Source organism: Oryctolagus cuniculus, chromosome 1 (genome assembly GCF_051225735.1).
Source record: "Oryctolagus cuniculus isolate XC-2025 breed Fujian yellow rabbit chromosome 1, ASM5122573v1, whole genome shotgun sequence".
Classification (NCBI taxonomy): Eukaryota; Metazoa; Chordata; class Mammalia; order Lagomorpha; family Leporidae; genus Oryctolagus; species Oryctolagus cuniculus.
In genome coordinates this window covers 31,830,423-31,855,559 of record NC_142867.1, presented here as the reverse complement: position 1 = coordinate 31,855,559, position 25,137 = coordinate 31,830,423, and the positions used below count along the sequence as shown (strand labels likewise).

Here is a 25,137-nt window from a genome sequence, read left to right as displayed (position 1 = left end):
GCTGCTTAACTCACTGTGCCACAACGCTGGCCCCAAGGCCCGTTCCGTTCTTGCTTTGCCATGAGAAAATGGAAAGGAGCAGCAGCCCCGATGATGAGTTGTTGGTAAAGCATAGATGGGGCATTACCTGGCCAGGCTGATAACCTACATTTTCCCTCTCCACAGTATATACATCCTGCAGATGCTGTGAAACTGGGCCAGGCTGAGCTTGTTGTGATTGACGAAGCTGCCGCCATCCCCCTTCCCCTCGTCAAGAGCCTGCTTGGCCCCTACCTTGTCTTCATGGCGTCTACCATCAACGGGTAAGGCACCATGGGTGGCAGTCCTACTCCCGTTGTAAAGTCCTTACAGATTAGGTGGTACATAGTAACGTGGCCTGGGCCTGTGAAACTTAAGTCTGACTCCTTGGGGCTGCTGCATCCTTCCCTGGTCTTCTGCAGACTGGAGCTGGCCTCTTGATACACTGTAACCTGCCTCTGGTCTGATGTTAAATAGGCAGCCTAACACTGAGGAATTTCAGAGCCTAGTGTTTCCTGACTACAGGCATGGTCACGTTTTTAAAGTTATTTGAGAGGTAGAATTACAGACTGTGGGAGAGAGACAGACAGAAAAGTCTTCCATCCGCTACCACTGGTTCACTCCTTAAATGACCACAACAGCTGGAGCTGGGATGATCTGAAGCCAGGAGCCAGGAGCTTCCTCTGGGTTTCCCAAGTGGGTGCAGGGGCCCAAGCACTTGAGCCATCCTCTGCTGCGTTCCCAGGCCATAGCAGAGAGCTGGATCAGAAGAGGAGCAGCAGGGACTTGAACCGGTGCCCGGATGGGATGCCAGCACCGCAGGTGGAGGATTAACCTACTATGCCATAGCACTGGTCCTGTGGTCATGTTTTTAAAAGTTTGTAGTACTTAGTTCATATTTGCTATGGAAAAATTGTGTAAAACAAGTAAGCCAAAGAAAAATCATCTTGCGGCAGGCATTTAGCTTGGCAGTTAACATATTCATGTCCAACATCAAGTTTCTGTGTTCGATATTGGACTCCAGGTTTTTTTTTTTTTTTTTTTTTTGAGATTTATTTATTTGAGAAGCAGAATTACAGTTAGAGAAGGAAAGAAAGATCTTCATCTGCTGGTTCACTCCCCAAATGGCCACAACGACTAGGGCTGGGCAAGTCCAAGACTAGGAGCTTCTTCCGGGTCTCCCATGCAGGTGCAGGGGTCCAAGGACTTGGGCCATCTTCCACTGCTTTCCCAGGCTACAGCTGAGAGCTGGATCAGAAGTGGAGCAGCTGGGACTTGAACCTGTGTCCATATGGGATGCCAGCATCACTGGCAGAGGCTTAACCCACTACGCATGGCTCTGGCCCTAGACTGCAGTTCTTGTCCCCAGCTTCCTGCTAACGCAGACTGCAGGAGGCAGCGGTGATGGCTCCTGTGATTGTGTTCCTATTATCTGTGTGGGAGACCTGGATTGCGTTCCTGGCTCCAGGCTTTGGTCTGGGGCAGCTCCTACCTTTATGGGCATTTGGTGAGTGAACCAGATGATAGCAGATCAAGGTCTCTGTCACTCTGCCTTTCAAATAAAAATAAAATATTTAAGTCCACAAAAGAAAAACCATCTTAATCCAAACATGTAGAGAAAGCTTCTGCTAAAATTTTGGTGTACATTTTCCCTGCATTTATTTTATGTTTTCATCTGGAAAAAGAACATATCATTTAAAAGGTTGTGTTTTTTTTGGGGGGGGGGGCAGAGTTAGAGAGACAGAGAGAAAGGTCTTCCTTCCATTGGTTCACCCCCCAAATGGCTGTCATGGCCAGCGCTGCGCTGATCCGAAGCCAGGAGCCAGGTGCTTCTTCCTGGTCTCCCATGGAGGTGCAGGAGCCCAAGCACTTGGGCCATCCTCCACTGCCCGCCTGGGCTGCAGCAGAGAGCTGGACTGGAAGAAGAGCGATCGGGACAGAATCCGGCGACCCGACCAGGACTAGAACCTGGGGTGCTGGCACCACAGGCGGAGGATTAGCTTAGTGAGCCATGGCGCCGGCCAAAAGGTTGTTTTGTTATATAACAATATACTGTGAAAATCTTCCAGGTCAATAAACATGAATATCTGAAAAAGTTTGTGGGAAACAGAATTGAAAGATTATTTTTGGCACAAAAATATTTGAAATTCGTGTGTAGTTTTCTCATAACCATTCTCCATGAACTGTTTGGAAATTGGTTATATACATCTTCTCATTATAAAGATTTCTGTATGGAAATCGCATCTTAGTTAATTATATATATTTTTTAATTTATTTGAGAGGTGGAGTGACAGACAGTGAAAGGGAGAGATAGAAAGGTTTTCTGTCTGCTAGTTCACTCCCCAAATGGCCGCAACAGCCAGAACTGTGCTGATCTGGAGCCAGGAGCTTCTTCCAGGTCTCCCATGTGGGTACAGGGGCCCAAGGACTTGGGCCATCCTGTACTGCTTTTCCAGGCCACAGCAGAGAGCTGGATTGGAAGAGGAGCAGCGAGGACTTGAACCAGCGCCCATATGGGATGCTGGCACTGCAGGCGGCGACTTTACCCGCTAGCCACAGCACCGGCTCCAACCAGGAGCTTCTTGTGAGTCTTCCATGTCGATGGCAGGGACCCAAGTTCTTGAGCCATCTTCCACTGCCTTTCCCAGGCCAGCAGCAGGGAGCTGGATCAGAAGTAGAGCAGCCAGGACTCGAACTGGTGTTGAAATGAGATGCTGATGTTGCAGGTGGTGGCTTTACCTGCTACACCTCATGGCCAGCCCCGCTGGCATCCCATATTGGAGCACCAGTTTGAGCCCTGGCTGCCCAGCTTCCTGTCTAGCTACTTGCTGATGTGCCTGGGAAAGCAGAAGATGGTCCAAAGTACTTGGGCTCCTGCCACCCACGTGGGAGACTCAGATGGAGTTCCTGGCTTCTGGCCTTGGTCTGGCCCAGACCTGGCTGTTGTTGCCATTTGAGGAGTAGGCCACCAGGTGGATGATCTCTGTCTTCCCCGCCCTCTCTTGGTCATCTTGCCTTTCAAATGAGTAGGTAAATCATAAATTTTTTTTTATATATTTTCATTTTATTTGAAAGGCAGAGATAGAGATATCTTCTGTCTGAGTGCCCAGATGCCTGTAACAGCGAGGATCAGACCAAAGCCAGGAGCTCAAATCTGGGTGTCTCATGGAGTTGCTAGGGATTCAGGTACTTGAACCGTCATCTGGTGCCTCCCAGGGTGCACATTAGCACGTTAGCAGAAGCTGGATTGGAAGTGGAGCCAGAACTCAAACCAGGCTCTTTGATGTGGGAGGTTGGCCTCCCCACATGATCTTTTAATCATTGTACCAGATGCCTATCTGCCTCAGTGTTTTAAAAACTGTCTTATTTGAAAGACAGAAGGATGGGGAGGTAAGCCAGATCTCCCATCCATTGGTTCACTCCCAAACACCTGCGGTGACCAGTGCTGGTCCAGGCTGCAGCTGAAGCTAGGAGCCAGAAACTCAGTCTCCTGTGGGTGTTGGAGACCCTGCTACTTGAACCCTTCACTTGCTGCCTCCCAGGGTGTGCATTAGCAGGAAACTGGAATGGCCGTGCCATTTTACATTCCCACATCAGTGTATGAAGATTCAGTTTTTCCACATCCTCTCAAACACTCGTGTGTCTTTTTGATCATGATCTTTCTAGTGAGTGGGAAGTGGTATTTCCTAGGCTTCATTTGCATTTCTCTAATGAGTATGAACTTGGGTATCTTTTCAGATTTACTAGTCATTTTATGTCTTCTTTAGAGGATTATTTAGGTTCTCTGCTCACTTTTCTAATTGGATTATTTGTCTGTTGAACTGTATTGAGTTCTTTATATGTTCAAGATATACTCCCTTATCAGATACATGATTTACAAAACTTTTGTTTTCTTCATAATGTTCTTTAAACCAAAAGGTTTTAATTTAAGCTCTGTTACTTGTGCTTACTCTTGCATTTTGTTTTTAAAGAAGTAAATAGAATTTTTTGGGAAGAGCTTTGTTATGGGGGGAGTAACATACTTCAAAATTCCAACTTTGTGATCATCCTTTAAAAGTAGTGTTTAAGAAGTATTTTTTTTAAAGATTTATTTATTTGAAAGAATTACAGAGAGAAGTAGAGACAGAGAGGTCTTCCATCTGCTGGTTCACTCCTCAAATGTCTGCAATGGCTAGAGCTGATCAGAAACTAGGAGCCAGGAGCTTCTTCCGGGTCTCCTATGTGGGTGCAGGGGTCCAAGGACATGGGGCATCCTCCGCTGTTTTCCTGGGTGCATTAGCAGGGAGCTGGATCAACAGTGGAACAGCTGGGACTCGAATCAGCTTCTATATAGGGCGCTGGTGCCACGGGTTGGGGCTTTAATCTGTTGTGCCACAGTGCCGGCCCTAAAGAGGAAATATTTATGCAGTGTCTGCTGAGGGCTTTACGTAATCATCTTTTCAGTCCTGAGAGTTTTATTTCATGTCATAGTCCTGAAAGGTGGTAGAAGAATCTGTTTTTAAGGATGGGGCTACAAGAGCCGCAGGTACTGAGTAGGTGACCCGAGATTGAGTCTAGGCCCCAGGGCTATGAGATGGACGTGAGTGAGTGAGTGTGTGTGTGCGCTGCACTGAAGGTGGAGCAGCGAGCATGGCTGTCCCTGGGAACAGCGGAAGGTGTCTCGGCAGGCTCCAGAAAGTGGCTCTGTCCCCGTCCCGAGAGTGGACTGGAGGCCTCATGGCTGATTGCCTTCAACTTTCTCACAGCTATGAAGGAACTGGCCGGTCCCTGTCCCTCAAGCTAATTCAGCAGCTCCGGCAGCAGAGTGCCCAGAGCCAGGTCAGCACCACGGCTGAGAACAAGACCACAACGACGGCCAGGCTGGCATCAGGTACCCCGGGAACCCTGCCCTGGGCCCTGCAGTCCACAGCGAGGCCCCTTGGATTCTTGCTGAATCCTTGCTCCCCTGTGACGTCATGGCAGCACCAAACCTTCCCAGCACAAGGCAGAGAGGTTGAGCCCCTAAGAACTGATTCACTTGTCACTGGATGGCTGTTCAGAGAAGAGATGGGGCCAGCCGTGGGCCTTGGGGTGATCAGACCTTGAACTGTCCCCATCTCAGAACAGGTGGCTCTGACTCGGAGCTCTCTTTGGCACTGGCCGAGTTGCAGGTCCCCAAAACAGTTGAACCCGGTGTAACTTCTGAGCTGCACGTGTCTGGGCACTGTGCGACGAGGATGGTGTGGCACAGCCTTCTTGCTCTCCTAAGAAGTCTGTGTTTACTGACCGTTTCTTGTCATGTGTGTGGTTGATGGGGAGCAGCGCGCACCTTGCATGAGGTGTCCCTGCAGGAGTCCATCCGGTACGCCCCTGGTGACGCGGTGGAGAAGTGGCTCAACGACCTGCTGTGCCTCGACTGCCTCAACATCACACGCATCATCTCGGGCTGCCCCTTGCCCGAGGCCTGTGAGCTGTATCCTCCTCTGGGTTGCGCTGGGAATGGGCGAGGGGGTGCTGAGGTTCAAAGGAAAAGGGCTTCCACCCTTGGTTCCACAGGACGTTGCGTGAGGCACAGGGGAAAGTCGAGCAGTTGTCCCCCTAACGCCGTGTTTCTGCTCAGTACCCTGGGTTCCTCCTCCCAGGCCGAGCAAGCCCTTGTCCTCCTGGGGTGGCCTGTGTGGGGTGCTCTGGTTTGTTGCATATGGTGTAGTTGCTTAACTCCAGACACAGCTACTATGTCAACAGAGATACCCTCTTCTGCTACCACAAGGCCTCCGAGGTTTTCCTTCAGCGGCTCATGGCTCTCTACGTGGCTTCCCACTACAAGGTAATGCAGCTAGCCCTCTGCGGAGTTACAGCACTTGGCTGCCCTCTTTTTCTCAGCTTCTCCCATGCTTTATGACCGGTGGCTCCGGTGACCGTGCTGCCGGCATGGACTTCCGTGCCCCGACCTCCGCAGGATCCGGCGATGCAGCTGGAGGGGTTGTGGTTGCTGCGGTGGGCGGGCCTGGAGGGCTCGCAGCTGTGCCGGTGGAATGTGGAGTCTGGCAGGTAGCTCCAGCTGGGGTGGCCAGCGAGGGCAGACAGCCTCGCCTCTTCTGAAGACCCGCTGTTGGTCTGCCTGCAAGATTCCCAGGCCTCAGTGCCGTCACTGTCGTAGGCTGGCGGTGCTGTCGCTCTGAGGCCAGCTGCTGAGCCATCTCTGAGAGTGAGACTGAGGCCTTGGACGGCCTGAGACCTTACAGACTAAAGGGCAGTGGGAAAGGATACTTTCTGAGGATGTAGGTGGCGTTTTGTGAACGGCCTTTAGCGGAAAGTTCCAGGAGTCGGGGTTGGAGGGGGTGATGGCTTCTCCGGAAGTAGCAGCCTCTTACCTGGGAACGTTCACCTCCGCCACACAAGCGTGGTTCTGTGTAGCCGTGCACCTGGGTGGCAGCCAGTGTCTGAACCCCAGTGCTGCCTGAGCCTTTGTGAGGCACCTCAGGCTTCACTAGATCCCAGTCCTGCCTCGGCCGTGGGGAAGGCAGGGCCCCGTCACCTGTGATTGCAAACCCAGCCTCGCTGACCTGTGTTGTACCCTACAGAACTCTCCCAATGACCTCCAGATGCTTTCGGATGCACCTGCTCACCATCTCTTCTGCCTTCTGCCTCCTGTGCCCCCCACCCAGAATGCCCTTCCCGAAGTACTTGCCGTCATCCAGGTACGGGAGCAGAGGCGGCCGTGGGACCCTGACTGGGGAAGCACGTGTGCGTCAACATGAGAGGGGATGCTTTCAAGTCCTAGGCAGGAGCCGCGTGGCCGGGTCTGTGGAGGTGGGCAGTCAGGGTGCAGTAGAGGAAGCCACTACCACCGGAAACCAGAGTCCGTGGTTCACGGTGGGGAAGAGCCAGGGCTGGCCACCGGTATTACAGCTTCTTCCCTGAGCAGAACTTGTTTGTTTCCCCTGCTTTATTACACAAGCAACACCTGGCACTTGTAAAATCAAAGCCTGCAGATTGGAGGGAAAAGTGTTTTTAACATCTGGCCTGCATGTATCTGTGTCATTTTCTTTTTCATAAAATTACAGTCACAGTATTTAATCGTCTTTAAAATTTTTTTAAATTTTATTTGAAAAGCAGAGACAATGAGACAGACACAGATTGCCATCTGCTTTTATTCCCCAAATGCATGCTTCAGCTGTGACTAGACCAGGCCAGAGCAAGAACGCAGGTTAGTTACATGGGTGGCAGGAGTCCAACTACTTGAGCCATCACCTGTTGCCTCTTGGGGCATGCACTGGCAGCCAGCTGGGCCGGCGCTGTGGTGTGGCAGGTAAAACTGCCGCCTGCAATGCCAGCATCTTATATAGGTGCTGGTTTGAGTCCCAGCTGCTGCTCTTCCAATCCAGCTCTATGCTATGGCCTGGGAAAGTGGTGGAAGATGGCCCAAGTCCTTGGGCCCTTGCACCCACATAGGAGACCTGGATGAGGCTCCTGGCTCCTGGCTCCTGGCTTTGGATCAGCGCAGCTCCATTTGGGGAGTGAACCAGCAGATGGAAGACTTCTCTTTCTTGGCCTCTACCTCTCCCTTTCAACTAAATAAATATTTAAAAAAGGGATCTGGGACTTCAACACAGACACTTCTATATGGGATGTAACCATCCCAAGCCGTCCCAAGTAGTCCGCTTTTCAAAGGCAGTGCATTAAATAGTCGTGAGCTATGTAATTTTTCAAAGCTGTGTAGTATTTCTTACGTGCATGTACCCAAACCTGTGTGTAACCATTCTTGTATTAGACAGGTGAGTTTCTTGAATTTGCATTGTTGTGTGCAGAGCCGTGTGAGCACCCCATGTCTACACATGCATGTGCACCACTTGCATGGAACCGTCTTCTGAGAAGATTTATTTTTCTGTGGGCAGGCAGGGGTTAGTGTTCAGCCTTGTTACGAAAACAGCCGTGAAGCATCTATAAGAAGTGATTCAGTTGGTTTCAGAGTTACAGCTGGGGGTGGAAATAGCCGACCTAGTCGGAAACACTGAAAGTGCTGGTGTTTCATGAGTGGATTCCGATGTGGAGCTTGGTGGGCCTGCTTCCCCACAGGTGTGCCTTGAGGGGGAGATTTCTCGCCAGTCCATCTTGAACAGCCTGTCTCGAGGCAAGAAGGCCTCGGGGGACCTGATTCCGTGGACAGTGTCTGAGCAGGTGATGGGCTTTCCCCGGCCCATGTGTGGGTGAAGCTGGGGGGGGATGGGGGGACCTGGGTGTGGCTGAGTTAACTGGCTTGTGTCTCGCACAGTTTCAGGATCCGGACTTCGGCGGCCTTTCTGGTGGTCGGGTCGTTCGCATCGCTGTTCACCCGGATTATCAAGGGGTAACGTGTCCTCCCACCTCAAATCTGTGTGCTGCCAGCTGCAGTTGTGTGGCTCTTTAGGGCAGATGTGCTGGTCCAGAAGCAAGTAGAGTTGCAGGCTGTTCTGTTGGTCAGGTTCAGGGAGGGAGGGTGGCCAGGCTGATAGTGGGTGCTCCATCTTCCTGTGATCGCCTTCTGTTGCCCGGAAGGAAACAGTCCCCCTCTGGGATTTGTGTGGGGACCGGAAAGCACAGCCAGCCGCCATCCCCACGGTGGCACACGGGCTGTTCTCCATGGGCTAGGCCAGGTCGGGAGCACGGCCACACCACTTCCGGTCTCCAGAGCCTCCACCAGCCTGTGGAGGGGTTTCTGTGGCCCTGGCTGCCAAGTGCAGTGTGACCGGGATGAAGGCTCTCCTGCTCGGGGCGGGGAGTGCACATGGCTCAGACAGACTGAGAACGTCTCGCACCCTTCCCCGTTTGTGGGTGCTTACAGATGGGCTACGGCAGCCGAGCGCTGCAGCTGCTGCAGATGTACTACGAAGGCAGGTTCCCTTGTCTGGAGGAAAAGGTCCTGGAGACATCCCAGGAGATTCACACCGTGAACAGCGAGGTGAGCATGTTCGGGTGGGATGGCGGTGCTGGTTCGGGGTGTTCGGGAGCAGCAGGGAGGACTGTGCAGAGGTCCGGACTCCGCTCTGGTTCTGCGGCAGCTGCTGCGCTCTCCAGGCCAGTGCTTCTGTTGAGGTCCTCAGACCAGCATCGCCTGGCCATTTGCCAGTTCTCAGCCCCACCCCAAACCTACAGAATGAGAAACCCTAGGAATCTGGCTTAATGAGCTCCCCAGGGGGCCCTACTGCAGTTGAAGTCTAAGAACCCTTGCTGTGCAGCCCCCTCTTCAGGACCACCCCCAGATGGTGGGACGGTGTCTTTCGTTGATAGTGATTAAGGCTCCCAGCACGGACAGCTTTCACACACATTCATGGATTTTCATGGGGTGACGGGGAAGGAGCTTTCATTGAGTTTCAGGCCCAGAGTTTGTCACCTGCCAAAGTCCTGGGGCAGTTGGGTGACAGAGCCGGGAGCCCATGCTGGACCTCTAGAACCCTACCCCTGTCCCTTCGGCATTGCTGAACCCTCTGGCCATTTCTCTGCATGTTGGGCTCAGAGTTTGGGCGTTTTGGTTTCCTGGGGAATGATCACTGGGCTCATGGGTGATCGCATGGGTGTCGAGTCCCGAGCCTGCTGTGGCTGGGGTGCTTCACAGTGCCACTGACCGGCATCCCTCTGCTAAGTGGGCAGTATTCTCCCCACCATCTCCCCAGGCTGTCAGCCTGTTGGAAGAGGTCGTCACTCCTCGGAAAGACCTGCCGCCTCTACTCCTCAAGCTGAACGAGAGGCCTGCTGAGCGCCTGGACTACCTGGGTGTGTCCTATGGCCTGACACCCCGGCTCCTCAAGTAAGTGTGCCTGCCTTGGTTCCCTGGCGCTGCTCCTCCTTGGCGCTGAGAAAGGAGCAAGCTGCGAGCTGGGTATCCACTGCGAGCCAGCATCGGCCTTGGTTGTATGTGGGCTCTCCTTGCCTGGCTTCGCCACTCAGCTACTCCCCAGAGGACACATGGTGCTAGATTCCCTTTCCCTCTCTCTCTCTTTGAAGATTTATTTATCTGAAAGGCACAGTTAGAGATCTTCTATCCGCTGGTCTGTTTCCCAAATGGCCAGGAGCCTCTTCGGATCTCCCACCTGGCTGTAGGGCCCCAAGACCCTGGGCCATCCTCTGCTGCTTTTCCAGGCACGTTAGCAGGGAGCTGTATAGGAAGCAGAGCTGCCAAGACTCCAACCGGCTCCCAATAAGGGATGCTGGCATCGCAGGTTGCGGCTTTACCTGCTGTGTCGCTGCACTGGTCCCAGCGTGATACATTCTCATTGTCTCTTTGCAGGTTCTGGAAACGGGCTGGGTTTGTTCCTGTTTACCTGAGACAGACCCCGGTGAGTGAGACATCAGGCGGAGTGTTTAGCTCTGTGGTTACTGTTAGTGATGGGCCTGGCCTCGCCTGGAGCCCTGGTGCCTTGCAGCCACTGTGCTCTGAGGCTCTGAAGGTTACTGTGATGGCCACCAAGATGGCCATTGTCCCTGAAAGGCTGCAGTCACACTTTATTCTGTGTTATATGAGGCGGAGCTGGCTTGGTGTTTGATAAGAAAGTGGCAGAGGTGTACATGGACGTGGTCATTTGATTCTGGAATGTGTCATCTGGGTTCCTTGAATTTGTTTAAAAAGCAAAGGGGTGAATGAGGGGGGTGCCGAGGGTTCCTGAGGGAAGGTGAGAGGTCATGACTACTGGATCATTTAAATTGAGGAAACCAGGCGGTGAACAAGTAGGACAAGCTCTGAAGCTGATTTTTGGTGGTAGAGGGAACACAGGAAATCCTCAGTGTTCTGTGCTTCTGTGCTGTGCTGAGAACCAGGCACAGGTCACACGACTGCCCAGGGAGCCCTTCAAGTTGGAGCCAGACCCGGGGCGCAGGAGTTTGGAGTTAAAGGAAGAGGCAGGGGCTGGAGTCGCCAGCATACTCAGCAGAGTCTGCTCCAGCAGGACTGGGTGTTCTGTTCCCTGCTGTCCCCCTGCACCTGAGTAGCATCTGGTACACGGCATGCGCTCAGTAACTTTGTACGCAGTGAGTGGAGACACTTTTGAAGCTGTTGAAAGCAGAAGAGGTTGAGTCCTTGGACTTGAACATCAGAGGACTGAGGACTGACAGCCAGGGGACTGAGAAAGAGCAGCCTTGATGTGAGGGAGAGGGGAGCGATGCCCACGATGGGGTTCAGAAGTGTCTCAGGGAGAGGAGACGGTCGCCGTTCAGGGAGCGAGTCTGGACAGGACCGAGAGTTGCCCACTACTGGGTTGGCCGGCACTGGTGATCTGAATGAACGTGTTGGCGTGGTGAGGGCCCGCTCTGCTTGGGGAGAACAGGAAGGGAGGGAATCGAACGGGAACAGGGATCGCTTCACGTAGCAAAAGGGAGCAGAGGAGTGAATGAGATGGGTGGGCGATTCTAGTGTTTGCTTGCTGCCATGTGTGATCCTATGGAGACTGTCCGAGAGACTGTAGGTGAGGGAGGCCGAGTGCAGGGGTGCAGGCCTGGAGGGTGGGAGTGGGATGCAGGGCTCAGGAGGTGAGGGCCCACCCCTTCCTTCGTAGCCAGAGGGAGGGCGAAGAGTGTGGGCTAGTGAGGTGTCGGTCAGCCTCTGCTTTGGTGCTGGGAGGATGAAGACGGCTCCCTCTGACCTCTTCTGCTTTTCCAGGGAGGGGAGGAGTGTCCAGTGGCCGAGGTCAGGGTCAGGTGCCCATTAGAGGATTTAAAGTGGGCCTGGTTGAGATCCTGAGTGTGTGGCTGCTTCCGTGCACGTGTGCATGGCCTGTAGAAAGATTGGGTCCTTGTCAGTGCACTGGCTCGGGGCTGGAGTATAAGTCTAGCTGCCTACTGCCGGGGGGGTGTGGAGATGTGAGCGCCCACATGGACGATGGCACATCCCTGCGGACTGTGCTGTGTGCGTCTTGTTTCTGATGTGGAATGCCCGCCAGTGAAGTCCCCCACGTACTTTCATACTGTGGTACTTCATTGTCGGGTAGTTGAGAATGAAGATACCAGTGTGCTCGTAATTACTGTTTTAGCACTCGAGCAGTCTGTGTTTGCAAGCTGGCTACCGGCGTGGGAGCTCTGGGTTTTGGCTGTAGGGTGTCTACTGTTTGGCACCAAACATATTGACTGGATCATGTGGAGTTTAAAAAACTTATTTGGAAGGCAGAGAGAGCAAAATCTTCCATTCTTTTTTCTTTAATTCTTCTTCTTCTTTTTTTTTTTTTTTAAGATTTATCCATTTATTTGAGAGGCAGAGTTACAGAGGAAGAGATAGAAAGGTCTTGCATCTGCTGGTTCACTCCTCAAATGGCCACAGTGGCTGGAGCTGGGCCAATCTAAAGCCAGGAGCCAGGAACTTCCTCCAGGTCCCCCATGTGAGTGCAGGGGCCCAAGGACTTGGACCATCTTCCACTGCTTTTCCAGGCCATCAGCAGAGGGCTGGATTGGAAGTGGAGCAGCTGGGACTCAAACTGGTGCCCATAAAGGATGTTGGGGCCCACAGGTGGAGGCTTAACCTACTACAGCACAGCCTCGGCCCCAAAATCTTCCACTCTTGCATCCCCTGGTTCACTCCCCGAATGGCCACAATGCCCAGGGCTGGGCCAGGCCAAAGCTGGGTGTCTCACGTGGTTGCAGGGGCCCAGGTGCTAGTAGGCATGTTAGCAGTGGAGCTGGAACAGAAGTAGAGCAGTGCCACGCTGCGGCTTACTAGGCTAATCCTCCGCCTGCGGCGCCAGCACACCGGGTTCTAGTCCCGGTCGAGGTGCCAGATTCTGTCCCGGTTTCCCTTCTTCCAGGCCAGCTCTCTGCTATGGCCCGGGAGTGCAGTGGAGGATGGCCCAAGTGCTTGGGCCCTGCACCCCATGGGAGACCAGGAGAAGTACCTGGCTCCTGGCTTCGGATCAGGGCGATGTGCTGGCTGCAGTGCGCTGGCCGCGGCGGCCATTGGAGGGTGAACCAACGGCAAAGGAAGACCTTTCTCTCTGTCTCTCTCTCTCTTACTGTCCACTCTGCCTGTCAAATAAATAAATAAATAAATAAAAGAAGTAGAGCAGCTGGGACTGGAACTGGCCCTCATATGAGATGCTGGCAACACAGGCGGCAGCTTAACCTGCTGTGTCACGGTGCTGGCCCCAAGTTTAAATTCCCATGACTTAAAAGGAGCAAGTGGCTGGCTTCTGTGGGTCAGAGCAGAAATGAGACCTAAAGGTCTGAGCAGTCTGCTCCATCTGCATGCACTGTTCAGGAAGGTGCAGGTCGGCGATCTTTGAAGATGCTGTGTGTGAGCTGAGGTGATGGGACGACGTGCTGGCGAGGGCTCTGCTGCAAGAGGGGGCCTCTGTGCGGGGCAAGAAGGGGAGCGCGAGGAGCACTACACCTTCCTTCTTTGCATGCTTGCCCTTGACCAGTGCTGGTCATTCCAAAAAGAGGGTCTTAGGGGCAGGTATTGTACGGCGTGGATGAAGTCGCTGCTCGTGATGCCCGCGTCCTGTGTTGGATTGCCGGCTTGAGTCCTGGCACCCCTACTTCCAGTCCAACTTCTTGCTAATGCATCGTGAGAGGCAGCAGACGATAGCCCAAGTGCTTGGGCTCCCACCCACCATGTGGGAGACCAAGATGGAGTCCCTGGCTCCTGGCCTTGGCCTGGCCCAGCCCTGGCTGTTGTGGCCATTTGGGGAGTGACCCAGCAGAGGGAAGATCTGTCTTTCTCCTCCCCACCATCATGTCACTCTGTCTCTCAAGTAGATGAAGATAAATATTCCTTAAAAGAGTGGGTTCTTGATGCCAATTGGGAGTGTGTGTTCCCCAGAATGACCTGACTGGAGAACACTCGTGCATCATGCTGAAGACGCTGACCGACGAGGATGAGGCCGAGCGGGGAGCCTGGCTTGCGGCCTTTTGGAAAGGTGAACGCAGAGCAGAGGGGGATGGCCGGCTGACGGGGGTCTCCAGACGCTCACTCTGCCCGTTGTGTGCCCCGCAGATTTCCGAAGGCGGTTCCTGGCCTTGCTCTCCTACCAGTTCAGCACCTTCTCCCCTCCCCTGGCCCTGAACATCATTCAGAACCGGCACGCGGGGAAGCCGGCCCAGCCAGGTGAGCTGGGCAGTTGGGGGAGGGCTGCTGGTGGCTTGGTTGTGTGAAAGGAGGGAGGCAGGCGTGGTGTCCTGGGGAGAGCCCTGGCCCAGGGCGCGAGGCCTGCGCCTTGTCAGTCACCCGCTGAGCACCCCGCCATCCTGTACCCTGTGACAGAACTTTGGGGATGTGGCTTGACAGCAGCGTCAAGTTCATGCAGTTGGTCACGGTGGAACCTGGCTTGAGTCCTGTGACCTGGGAATAGCTCAGGCTGCCCGTGCACTGGGCAAGAGGGCAGTCCCATGGGCTCTGCCTTCTCTGGCCCGGTGCGTGAGTGCTTGTGTGCGTAAATAAATCCTAGGAGGCTGTGGAATGTGAAAATGAACAGAATGTGTGAGGGATCATTAGTAGTAGCTGTGTTTTTGTTGCCTGTTATTTTTATACATGTAGGTATGCATATATGCATGAGAGAACTTCAGCCAGCTTGTGGAAAGATGGAATTGGGAGTCGATTATTTTGGTGCAAAACTTTTGAACCCATGCCAATTTTTTTCTTTCGGTATGACTCTTCCAGGAGCTTGTCTAAGTACCCTCACTGTATATATGTGTGTGTGTGTGTGTGTGGATACTTTCTTGCCAATTATATTTCCATGGAACAGTCTGTGTTCCTCAAGCTGGGGCTGGCAGAGCATCCACACTTCCTGGGAAGCTGGATCCTAAGAAGTGACAGAACGAGCAACAAATGTGTCCCTCTCGCCTGCAGGCCCGAGGAGCCTTTCCTTGGTCTGGCGGGTTGGCGTAGGAACTCCGAGCTGGGGTCACAGCCAGGTGCCCTCCAGTCCTGGAGCTGCCTCCGCTGGGCGTGCTGCCAGCTCAGGATTGGCTTGGGTTAGTGGCCAGGCGCCTGCAGATGGCCTCTGTTGTCGGGGCGAATCCCGTCAGGCCCTGCGATGGCCTCGGGTAGACCTGACCCACGTGGCTGTCTTGTGTGCAGCCCTTAGCCGGGAGGAGCTGGATACGTTCTTCCTCCCCTACGACCTGAAGCGGCTGGAGATGTACTCGCGGAACATGGTAGACTATCACCTCATCATGGACATGATCCCGGCCATCTCCCGCCTGTATTTCCTGAACCAGCTGGGGGACCTGGCCCTGTCTGCTGCCCAGTCAGTAGGTTGCCTGCTGTTTGGGGGTGGGGGCAGTGGGGGGTAAGCAAGGACGGTGGAGGTGTTCATTTGCTGGGTTTTCGGTTGGGCGCTATGACGTGGTAGCCATCTCCTCGTTGGACAAACCTGGGCTCCGACGCCGAGGAGCACGCCCAGCCGTGCTGTGGGCGAGTGGGTGGGCTGCAGTTTGAACCTGTCTCCCCCCATCCCCCACGGTGCCTGAGCTCTTAGTGTGGTTGTGAAGCAGGTGTCTGTCAGGGAGTACAGGCTGGGCTGGGGACTCCGGGAGGAAGGAGCGTTGCTCAGTGGTTTCAGCAACAGGATGGAGGTGCAGATGGCAGGGTAGGCGCTGCCAGCCTGTCTTTGTACCAGGTAGCTCTGGCCAAAAGAGGGCAGCTCTGGTGCTCAGGGCCATCTTAGCGGGGAGGGGCCTACCCCGGGGCCGCCGCAGCAGCTTTCCCACCCTGCAGGCTCTTCTCCTGGGGATTGGCCTGCAGCATAAGTCCGTGGAGCAGCTGGAGAAGGAGATCGAGCTGCCCTCGGGCCAGCTCATGGGACTGTTCAACCGCGTCATCCGCAAGGTCGTGAAGGTGAGCTCGGCGTCTTCGGGCGACATGGCTGACCTGCTCCCGGACGGGTGTCAGCAGTTCACTGTGTTTGCCACAGATCTTCACGTGGTGCCTGTACACGCATACACGCATGCACACATATGCAGGTATACACACTAACACACCCACAGTACCTGCAAAGTTCTGTGCACAGACAGGGATCCGATGTGTGCCGGGTCTGAGTTCAGCTCTGGAGAGCACTGCCTTGTCCTGGAAATGCCCAGCTCCCTTGGGCCCTGGCCACCCTGGTGACCGGCCCCGCTGCTCCTTCATCTCTCGCCGTTGTCTTTCGTAGCTATTCAATGACGTGCAGGAAAAGGCCATTGAGGAGCAGATGGTGGCCGTGAAGGATGTGGTCATGGAGCCCACGATGAAGACTCTGAGTGACGACCTGGTAGGTCTCTGCCGAAGGCCCCTGGGCCCCGGGTTTCCTCAGCACCGCTGGCTTTTGGGGGCCAAGCGTCCTCTGTGTTCACCCAGCGCAGTGCTGGTCCGTTGGTGCCAGTCCCCCCGAGGGTCTGTTCTCTGCACCTCCCTGCCCGTGCAGCCTTGCTGAGTGTGAGTGCAGGAACCTGGTATTTGTCCTTCTTCCTAACTTTTTAAGTGCTTAATTTTTTTTTAAAGAAATTTTATTTATTTGAAAGGCAGTTAGAGTGAGAGACAGAGGTCTCCCATCTGCTAGTTCACTCCCCAGATGGCCACAAGGGCCGGAGATGAGCCAGCTGAAGCCAGGAGCCAGGAGCTGCTTCTGGGTCTCCCACGTGGGTGCAGGGGCCCACGTACTTGGGCCATCCTCTGCTGCTTTCTCAGGTGCGTTAGCAGGGAGCTTGATCGGAAGTGGAGCAACTGGGACTCAAACAGGATGCCGAGCTGCAGGCAGCGGCTTAACCTGCTTTGCCACACGAAGTCCCCAAGTGCATAAATGCAGGGTCTTCAAAAAGCTCGTGGAGAAAAGGTCATAGCTGCCTGAGAAGAAAAGCTACACGTGGATTTCAAAACTGTTTTGCACCAAAATAAGCGTAACTTTGAACTCCATCTGCGAGGGCTGTGTGAAGTACCCTGGTGTCCTGGAGTATAGCAGAGTGCCTAGGTGGGCCTTAGGGTACACTGCAGAGAAAGGGTCTTGGCTCCTGCTCCGCCCCCCCTCGCCTCTCACCTCCTCTCTGCTCTTTGACCCCAGGATGAAGCCGCAAAGGAGTTCCAGGAGAAGCACCGGAAGGAAGTGGGGAAGCTGAAGCACATGGACCTCTCCGAGTAAGGCGGAGCCGGCGCTTCGCGTAGCTTTTGGGCTCTCGCAAGCAGGGTGCTTGGAATCTACATGCAGCGCCCTGGCAGCCTTTCTGTGGGGTCGTGGAGGATTTGGTTCCCCAGACCACCTCTGCCGCTTGGCCTTTGCAGATGTGGGTCGTCTGGGTTCCCCGGGGCTCCCTGGGGAGCTGCCACCTCAGAGCACCCTTTGGGCAGAGAGAAGCTGGCGCATGCGCATCCATCTTAATGGTCATGTTCTGCATGTGAAGTTTGGAGACGGAATTCTGTCTAAAAGAAAAAGAACTTGTTCTAGAACCTTCTGAGTTTGCACTGTGGCGGTGTTTTCCCCACCCCGTGGGTTGCTGTGTGTGGGTAACTCTGGAGCTGTCCTGTGGTGCTTAGTGCCCGTTGTCCTGTTGCCAAGCCAGAAGTGATGGTGGCTTTGGACATGTGAGGTGGACATGGCCAGGAGTCCCGTCAGGGCGTCGAGCTCCAGCTTCTGCTCTCAGCTTTGGGACATAAAAACCTTGACTCACTGGGACTGCTAGACCCAGAGAGTCGAGGCAGGGCAGAGAGGGGGAGAGGCACAGGGGCAGAAGCCTGGAGGTGGGAGTGAGGAAGTTGGAGGGAGAGTGGCCTGGAGGTTTCTGGGGCGGGCAGTGACTGAGTGCACGCGAGAAGCCGGGTGGGCTGCCCCCGGAACAGGCCTGGCATTCCCGCTCCCGGATGCTTCTGTCCGGTGGAGCCAAGCCACGTGTGTCTCAGCACTGCCCTCCTGTTGAGGGCTGACGCGGCTCGGCCTGGCTTTCGCAGCGCGGGTCCCCTCTGCTCTCGAGCCAGCTCTGACTGTGCCTTCCTTTCCAGGTACGTCATCCGCGGCGACGACGAGGAGTGGAACGAGGTTTTGAACAAAGCCGGCCAGAACGCCTCGATCGTGAGCCTCAAGAGGTGAGGGGCCTTCTCCGGGACCCCTGCTGCCCGTGGGAGGTTGGCGCAGAAGCCTTGGTTTGCTGTTTGCTCAAGAACGCCCTGGCTGCCGCCACCTTGATCGCATGTCTCTGGGAGGTCAGGTGGGGCATCTTGAGGCTGGGGCTCCTCACTGTGTTTGCCTGCCCCTCTCCCCGACCCCGGGGCCCCAGGTCTGGTGGGGAGACAGACGGACTGGAGAGGACAGTGCAGGGGCTGCGAAGACGGGCACCTCACTGGCTCACCTCGAAGGTGGGGGCCATCACCTTCCCGGGGAGCACAGAGCGGCTGAGGGTCAGGGCCGGAGTCGGGACCAGGTCCGTCCCTGGTGAGCCCGAGTGTTCACCGCTGCCCTGTCCTTCCTTCAAGCCAGTTGTTCTCTCTCTCTCTTTTTTTTTTTTTGACAGGCAGAGTGGATAGTGAGAAAGAGACACAGAGAGAAAGGTCTTCCTTTTTGCCGTTGGTTCACCCTCCAATGGCCGTCACGGCCGGCGTGCTGCGGCCAGCGCACCGCGCTGAACCGAAGGCAGGAGTCAGGTGCTTCTCCTGGTCTCCCATGGGGTGCAGGGCCCAAGCACTTGGGCCATCCTCCGCTGCACTCCCGGGCCACAGCAGAGAGCTGGCCTGGAAGAGGGGCAACCAGGACAGAATCCAGCGCCCCGACCGGGACTAGAACCCGGTATGCCGGCGCTGCTAGGTGGAGTATTAGCCTATTGAGCCGCGGCACTGGCCCAGTTCTCAAAATTGTGAGTCTTTGTCTTAAAGAGACCTTGGAGGACTTGGGTTTATGTGGATCACGTCAATCTGGATCGCTCACACGGGAACTCTTAATAGCGTTTATTCATTCAGCGTTAGCAGTGGACTCCCTAGAGTACTTTGGTGCTGTGAAAGTTCTCTTCCTAACAGTGTCAGGGAGAAAAAAAAAGAGCTAGAGTGGCATCGCTTCACGCTTACGCTTTTGCAGATCTGTCTGGTGTAATAGAAAGCAGCCGGATTCTCCCATCTGCTTCCTCACGTACGCCATTGTTTAATCCCATCTCCTACTCCCCGGAAAACCAAACATCCTGAGAGGATGAAAGTAAAAAAGGCAAATAATGTGTTAGTAGTATCACCAGACAGCTCTGGCAATTAGCATGTTAGTAGTGTCACCAGACAGCTCTGGGCTTGCGGACCACTCAAGGGTCCTGGGGACCCCGGGAGTCCCTACACCACTCTCTGAGCCTTCACTCCCAGCTTCCTATCGGCAGAGTAGTGCATTGTGGGTAGACACGGTTGCCGGGCTGCAGCCTTCGTCAGCGTTTGCCTTGGGAATAGAGCAAGGCCTCTGGAGATAAAGGCTTGCGCAACTGGCTTGGAGCTTGGTGGGGATGGTGAGTTCTAGGCATCACCATGGTTGTGGATGGGCCCCCTTGAGAGTTTGGAGACATTTGGGAAGAGGAAACCGTGTGACCCCAGGAACCTTAGATCCCAGAAACGCGAGATTCTTCTGACGTCTCCGTAAGTCACTCTGGCATCATGGAGTGCTTCTGGCCTCACTTCCCAGATGCGCTGTGCTGTAGCACATGAGCCCGCTCTGTTGTGTCCTGTTTCTGGTTTGGACAGTGTGGCAGGTTCAGCACAGAGCCTTTGATGGCTTCAAGCCTCTGGCCCGGACCACGGTAGCTGTGACCATAACAGAACCTGGGAGAGCGCCCTAGCCATGGAGACTCTGCAGAGCAGGGCCCCTGCTGCCATCTGTCTGATGTTAGTGCTGGCCAGGAGCCTGCAGAATGTTGTGGTCATTAATGGACTTGAGGGCTTGCGATAAATGTGACAGTCTGCATGTTTGGAGGTAAAAATACTGATGTCTATCATAAGATTTATTTATTTATTTGAAAGAATGAGAAAGAAGTAGATTTTTTTCATCCACTAGTTCACTCCCCAAATGGCTGCAATGGCCAGGGCTGGGCCAGGCGGAAGCCAGGAGCCTCATCTGGGTCTCCTACGTGGATGCAGGTGCCCAAGGACTTAGGCCATCTTCCAGTGCTTTCCCAGGTGCATCAGCAGGGAGCTGGATTGGAAGTGAGCAGCTGGGACTTGAGCTGGCATCCATATGGGATGCCACACAGTTCCATAATGGAAGGTGCTGTTTGCTGAGTGATTCCCATGCCGATCTGTCAGTGAGGAATTGGTGGCCAGCTGTAGGGCGTGGCCTGTCAATTACTGTTGCTTTGGGTCTCTTCCAGTGGTTTAGGGAAAATACAGTAACGGTAGCACATCAGAAAGCAGCGAAGACTTTTCCTCGGAGTCTCATGCTGTGTATTGGGCATTGTCCTCACGGGCTCTGGGGTGCTGGGTATCAGGCATTGTCCTCACGGGCTCTGGGGTGCTGGGTATCAGGCATTGTCCTCACGGGCTCTGGGATGCTGTGTCTGCTTTCCAGGCAGCCCCTGGGGTGGGAGGGAAGCCTCTCTGAGCCGCTTGAGCTCTTCTTGAGGTCCTGGGAGGGGCACACACCGCATGGAAGGTTCAGGTGTTCAGATGCCGGCTCGTTCCCAGCAGGCCGTGCGTGGGTGGAGCCCCAGCCTGCAGCGCCATGCCTGCCGCCTGGTGGGTTTGCAGAGAACACTTACCTCTGTACAGCCAGGGCCGGGCGGCGGGGACTCCGGCGGACAAGCAGAGCCGCCTGCGCGTGTCATTCATGCTGCTGGCTCTCTCCCCTCCAGTGACAAGAAAAGGAAGATGGAAGGCAAACAAGAAGCAAAGCAGAACAAGAAGTTGAAGAAAAGCAGAGACGCAAGGAACAAAAAAGACACGAAACTGAAGCGGAAGAAGTAGTAAAGAGAGACCTGGGCAGCAGCGGCCGGCCTCGGGAACTCCTGAGCCTTCTGTGGGTGGCCCGGGCAGCCTGGACTGTTGTTTTTGTTTTGTTTTTTAAAAAAGAATAAACTAAACAAAAACAAAAAAAACAAACGCAAACCTGGAGGCCAGCCATGAATTCAGTCTCCAGGCCTGACTGTGTCAGGCCACGGGGCCAGCCTGGCTGCCGGCAAAGTCACTCCCAGGCGGTCTGCTCAGAACTTGGCGGCTGGGCAAACCCTGGGTGCTGCCGGGGTCTCGCTCCTCCTCCTGGTCCGGGGCTCTCCTTTCCCGTAAGTTCATCATTTGTTTTGGGCCAGCTTTTCAGGCTCCTGGGGACAGCATGCTGGCTCCTGTCCCTTCTCAGGCCCTTGAGGACATGACTGTCTGGTGACCTCACGGGAGGCGGCTGAGGGAGCCCTGGCTTCGATCATGGACTTGTCCAAACAGCCCGTGGCCTGCGGTGGCACAGTGGGAGCACCAGGGTAGCTGATGCCCCGTGCTCTCCTCCCGTGGCTCCTGCTGGCTGCTGCCTGCAGTGTGCCCGCAGAGCCGGGAGCACAGGACATCTGCATCCCCAAGACCCGTGTCATCCATTCGTGGAAACGTCGGGAAAGGCTTCTTTGCTGCAGGGGTGAGGAGAGGCAGGGAGAACTATTTTTAATAAATAGCATACTGAAAGACCTGCCTGCGGGTGTTGGACATGCCCCTGGCTCACTGCTGTTTGTCTGGAAGGTGTGGGCGCCCCTGCCAAGGGTGGGCAGTGTGGCTGGGGCGGCCCCAGCTCGGGAGACTGGCACAGGTGGCGGGCACTGGGTGGTGCTGTGGTTGCCTTGAGGGGGGTGAGGCCTGGGCCCAGCTGGCTGTACCCCCTTCCCTTGCTCGTCCCTGCCAGCTTGTTCAGGCGCTTCCAGTCGCTGGGGACGCAGGTTCTGTGATGGCTTCGTACCTACTTGGGTTTGTAGGATTCCCAGGCCATGGGTCCAAACCGGAACCTTCGTCAGCCCTCAAAGCTAGTTAGGCTTGTAGCGTGTGATGAACGGGCGAGGGAGGAAGCTCTGGGCCGCGTGTTAAACACTCTACGCCGCGTGCCTCTCCGAGGGAGGGGCAGGTTCTGTGCCACCCCCACAGCTACCGCGCCTCCTCCCGGACTGGCAGGACCTGGGCGCAGGGGCCTCTCATTCCTTGGGTCTGCGACTTCTGCCTGCCAGACCCTGTTAGCTCTAGGGGTTTGCTGAGGAGGACATGAGCTGTTCTCTCAGATGAGCACCTGAGCTTGCGTTTCAAAGAGGATTTTCTTAGAGCATGACTGGGGGAAAAAAAGAGCCCTGATCTCGAGTGGTCAGAGCCAGATGATGTCTTTGAGAGGCACAAGGTGCTCCCAGCCGCTGGTTCACCGCTGAGACGGGCCCAGTCCAGGTCTGCCCTGTGGGTGGCAGGAACTCACTGGGACCGTCACTGCTGCTTCCCAGGGACTGCGTTCGCAGGCAGCTGGAGTCTGGAGCCAGAGCCGGGTATGGAAGCCAGGCACTCCGCCTCCAGGCTACAGGCCCACCCCGCAGATGGTGTCCTCACAGTTACCTGAGTACATGGTCCTGCAGGTGAGGATGCCTGCGTTCAGAGCCTCGCTCCAGAGCCTGTGCAGCTGCCCCGGGCACCTCTGGGGCGAGCTTGTGGGGGGCGGGGGGGGGGGTTGGATGGTTGGCTCTTCCCTGACCCTGACCCTCCCCATGACCTTGAGCACTGCTATGGTTTGCATGTCTCCACTGCCGTGTTGAACTTGAATCCCCATTATGAGGTTAAATGGGACCAGGTAGGACATTTTGAGAGAGTTGATTAGCTTGCCCACGAGGCAGAGCCCTAGAACCTAATCTGTTCACAGGGTAGCGGGGTGGCTGGAGACGGGTCCAGCTCCCAAAGCTGTCCAGTCGAGAAGCCCTTGCCATGCGGTGCCTGTGCCACCTCGGAGCTCTCCAGAGGCCCCACCAGTCCAAAGGTCCTCCCCAGCTGGGGCTCAGTGTGGGCCTCCCGGCTTCCAGGACTGTAAGAAATGCGTTTCTTTATAAACGACCCGGGCACAGCAATGGGAAATGGACCAAGAACAGCGTGGTCGTCGCTCTGCCTGTCCTCCAGGTCCGTATCTGTCAATTGTGAGTAGGGATGGTGGCACCACCTCCTGACGAGGAGAGGGTGGAGTCGAACGGGAAGAGCTGGGAGGAATGCCCGGAATGCAGTAAGGGCCACTCGATCGCCCTGGGTTCTGGGCACTATCCTCGCATCCAATTCAGGCTGCTTGGTTCCATGCCAGCTGATGACCGCAGGACCGGCTGTGATCTAAAACCATCCTGAGCCAGCAAGAGTCCCACGTGCACAGCCGAGAGCGTGCGCTTTGCAGTCAGATCTGCCCGGTCGGTGCAGTGACGCCTCTGAGGTGGCCTTGTCCTCTGCACACAAAAAGCCCAGTGAATGTCCACTCGGGTGTGCAGTTCTGGCCCTGTTGTTTGCAAAGCCTGGGTCCTCAACGGGGAGAGGGCTCTGTGCTTTATGTCCTGATCTTGGGTTCTCCTTCAAGGCTGAAAAAGCACGGCTCCCCCAGCCCTCACCATCTGGCCCCCAGACAGGGGGACATCTGTGGAGCTCGGCTGTGTCAGGAGCTGTCACTTGTGGGATGAATTCAGATGGGCCAGGACGGGAGGGGGCTGCAGGGGCGGGAACAAAGGCGCCTTCTAAATGGCCTCCCCCAGCCCCAAGCCGGCAGGGGGCTCCTGTGCTTCCACTGCTCATCTGGCCCCCAAAGTCCCTGAGGACAGCCAAGTGACCAGGAGGCGGGACACAAAGCGTGCGGCTGGGGTGGGGGAGGGGCGGAAGTGACCGTCACCTTGGAAAAACGCAGGCTCATTATCTGAGGCTATTACTGCCGCACAGGCAGCCTGCAGGCCTGGAGGCGGGGCAGGGCCGGGAGGCCCGAGGGCCCGATTTCAGCAGACAATTGGTTAAACACCAGAGGGATTTTGCACGGGGCACTAGAAAGGCTGCCTCAAAGGGAGAGGCCCGCGGCTTCCTCCGGGCTTTGGCGGGTGCTCCTGCTGCCGCTCCGGGCTTTGGCGGGTGCTCCTGCTGCCGCCGCCTAGCAGCCGTGACCCTTGGCATCTGGCATAGGGAAAAGGCGGGGCGCCGGGAAGGATCACCCACATCTCCAAGCGCCAGCTGCCAGTCACCCCGCGTGGGGCGGGCGGAGGGGAGGGGAGGGAGCCTCGTGTCCCTAACTGATGCTTCCAGCCCTACAGACCCAGGAGCTCCTGCAGGAAGCCGCCTCTCCTCCCTGACCCTGCAGTCTGGCTCCTGGGAGCCAGAAGCTGGCAGCCACCGAGAAAGGGCCCCCCCGACTCCTGAAGTAGTGACCCTGAATTGGGGGGGGGTGCAGCTGCCTGGGTGAGTAACACCCCATTCCCCTTAGATTCCTGGTCCCTTGGAAGAATGCATGATGTTTGTGCTACACACAGGCCCAGAGGGGCCCCTGCCCCTCCCCCACAGAGAGCCCTGGCTGGATCTTAGCTGGATCTTGCTTCAGGTTGCAGCCAGATCCTGTGTTGGGTACTTTCCTCCAGGGGGAGGTTAGACATTGACCTGGAGGGACAGCCCCTCCCCGCCTTGTCGGAGCCGAGCAGACCTCCTTTCTGTGGCCTCCGGGAGGCGCTGTGGGTCCACATGCTGCCCAGGCTGGACCTCAAGCTACCTGGCCCAACCCTGCACCCGCAGAGCCCAGAAGTGGGCCCTTCCCAGCACTGACTTGATGAGGGCTTTGCGTGGGCTTCCTGGCTGTCCCTGAGCCGCAGGCTCCCGGGGGGCCTTAGGAATTCTTCCTCCTTATTCAGGCAGGAGCCTAACCTGTATTCCTGCCTGGCCTTTGCGTCTCAAACTCAAGCAGGGCCCAGATGCCCTTGGACTTGAGTCACTAGCTCACTGTCCTCCCTTGATGATCTCTTCTGGGGTCCCCATAAGGTGGCATGGCCAGCTTGGGCTCAGGGGCCAGGTAGAGGTGGCTCTGGCCCCACTTTGGGACTTTGCAAGTACTTGGGAAGCCAGCCCCAACAGCAGCTCCCCCGTCACTGCTGCGGAGGGGAAAGGCCTGCCGCTGTCCCCTCGTGTCACCTGGCGTCCAGGCGCAGGTTCCAGGGGAGAGGTGGGGTGCCATGAGTAACCCCGAGTCAGCCCTGGGCCCTCCCTGCCTCTGAACTCTGAGTAATCCTCTCGCAGGAGCATTGAGGCCAAGG

At 55.7% G+C, this 25,137-nt stretch overlaps 1 protein-coding gene across 3 annotated transcripts in view; it reads left to right on the top strand.

The window, feature by feature from the left end:
• The window catches only part of NAT10 (N-acetyltransferase 10), a 40,249-nt gene extending 18,705 nt beyond the window's left edge, over positions 1-21,544 (top strand). For all 3 annotated transcript variants that reach the window (XM_002709044.6, XM_089327494.1, XM_089327491.1), the window contains 18 exons: positions 166-302; positions 4,764-4,888; positions 5,320-5,470; positions 5,728-5,824; positions 6,582-6,698; positions 8,077-8,178; positions 8,273-8,347; positions 8,822-8,938; positions 9,651-9,784; positions 10,265-10,313; positions 13,778-13,874; positions 13,952-14,062; positions 15,035-15,207; positions 15,674-15,793; positions 16,107-16,205; positions 16,992-17,065; positions 17,924-18,007; positions 20,731-21,544. In XM_002709044.6, coding sequence (XP_002709090.2) covers positions 166-302; positions 4,764-4,888; positions 5,320-5,470; positions 5,728-5,824; positions 6,582-6,698; positions 8,077-8,178; positions 8,273-8,347; positions 8,822-8,938; positions 9,651-9,784; positions 10,265-10,313; positions 13,778-13,874; positions 13,952-14,062; positions 15,035-15,207; positions 15,674-15,793; positions 16,107-16,205; positions 16,992-17,065; positions 17,924-18,007; positions 20,731-20,842 — 1,974 coding nt within the window. In that variant the 3' untranslated portion in view covers positions 20,843-21,544. The remainder of the gene's footprint in view (positions 1-165; positions 303-4,763; positions 4,889-5,319; positions 5,471-5,727; positions 5,825-6,581; positions 6,699-8,076; positions 8,179-8,272; positions 8,348-8,821; positions 8,939-9,650; positions 9,785-10,264; positions 10,314-13,777; positions 13,875-13,951; positions 14,063-15,034; positions 15,208-15,673; positions 15,794-16,106; positions 16,206-16,991; positions 17,066-17,923; positions 18,008-20,730) is intronic.
• Positions 21,545-25,137: the final 3,593 nt, after the last annotated feature.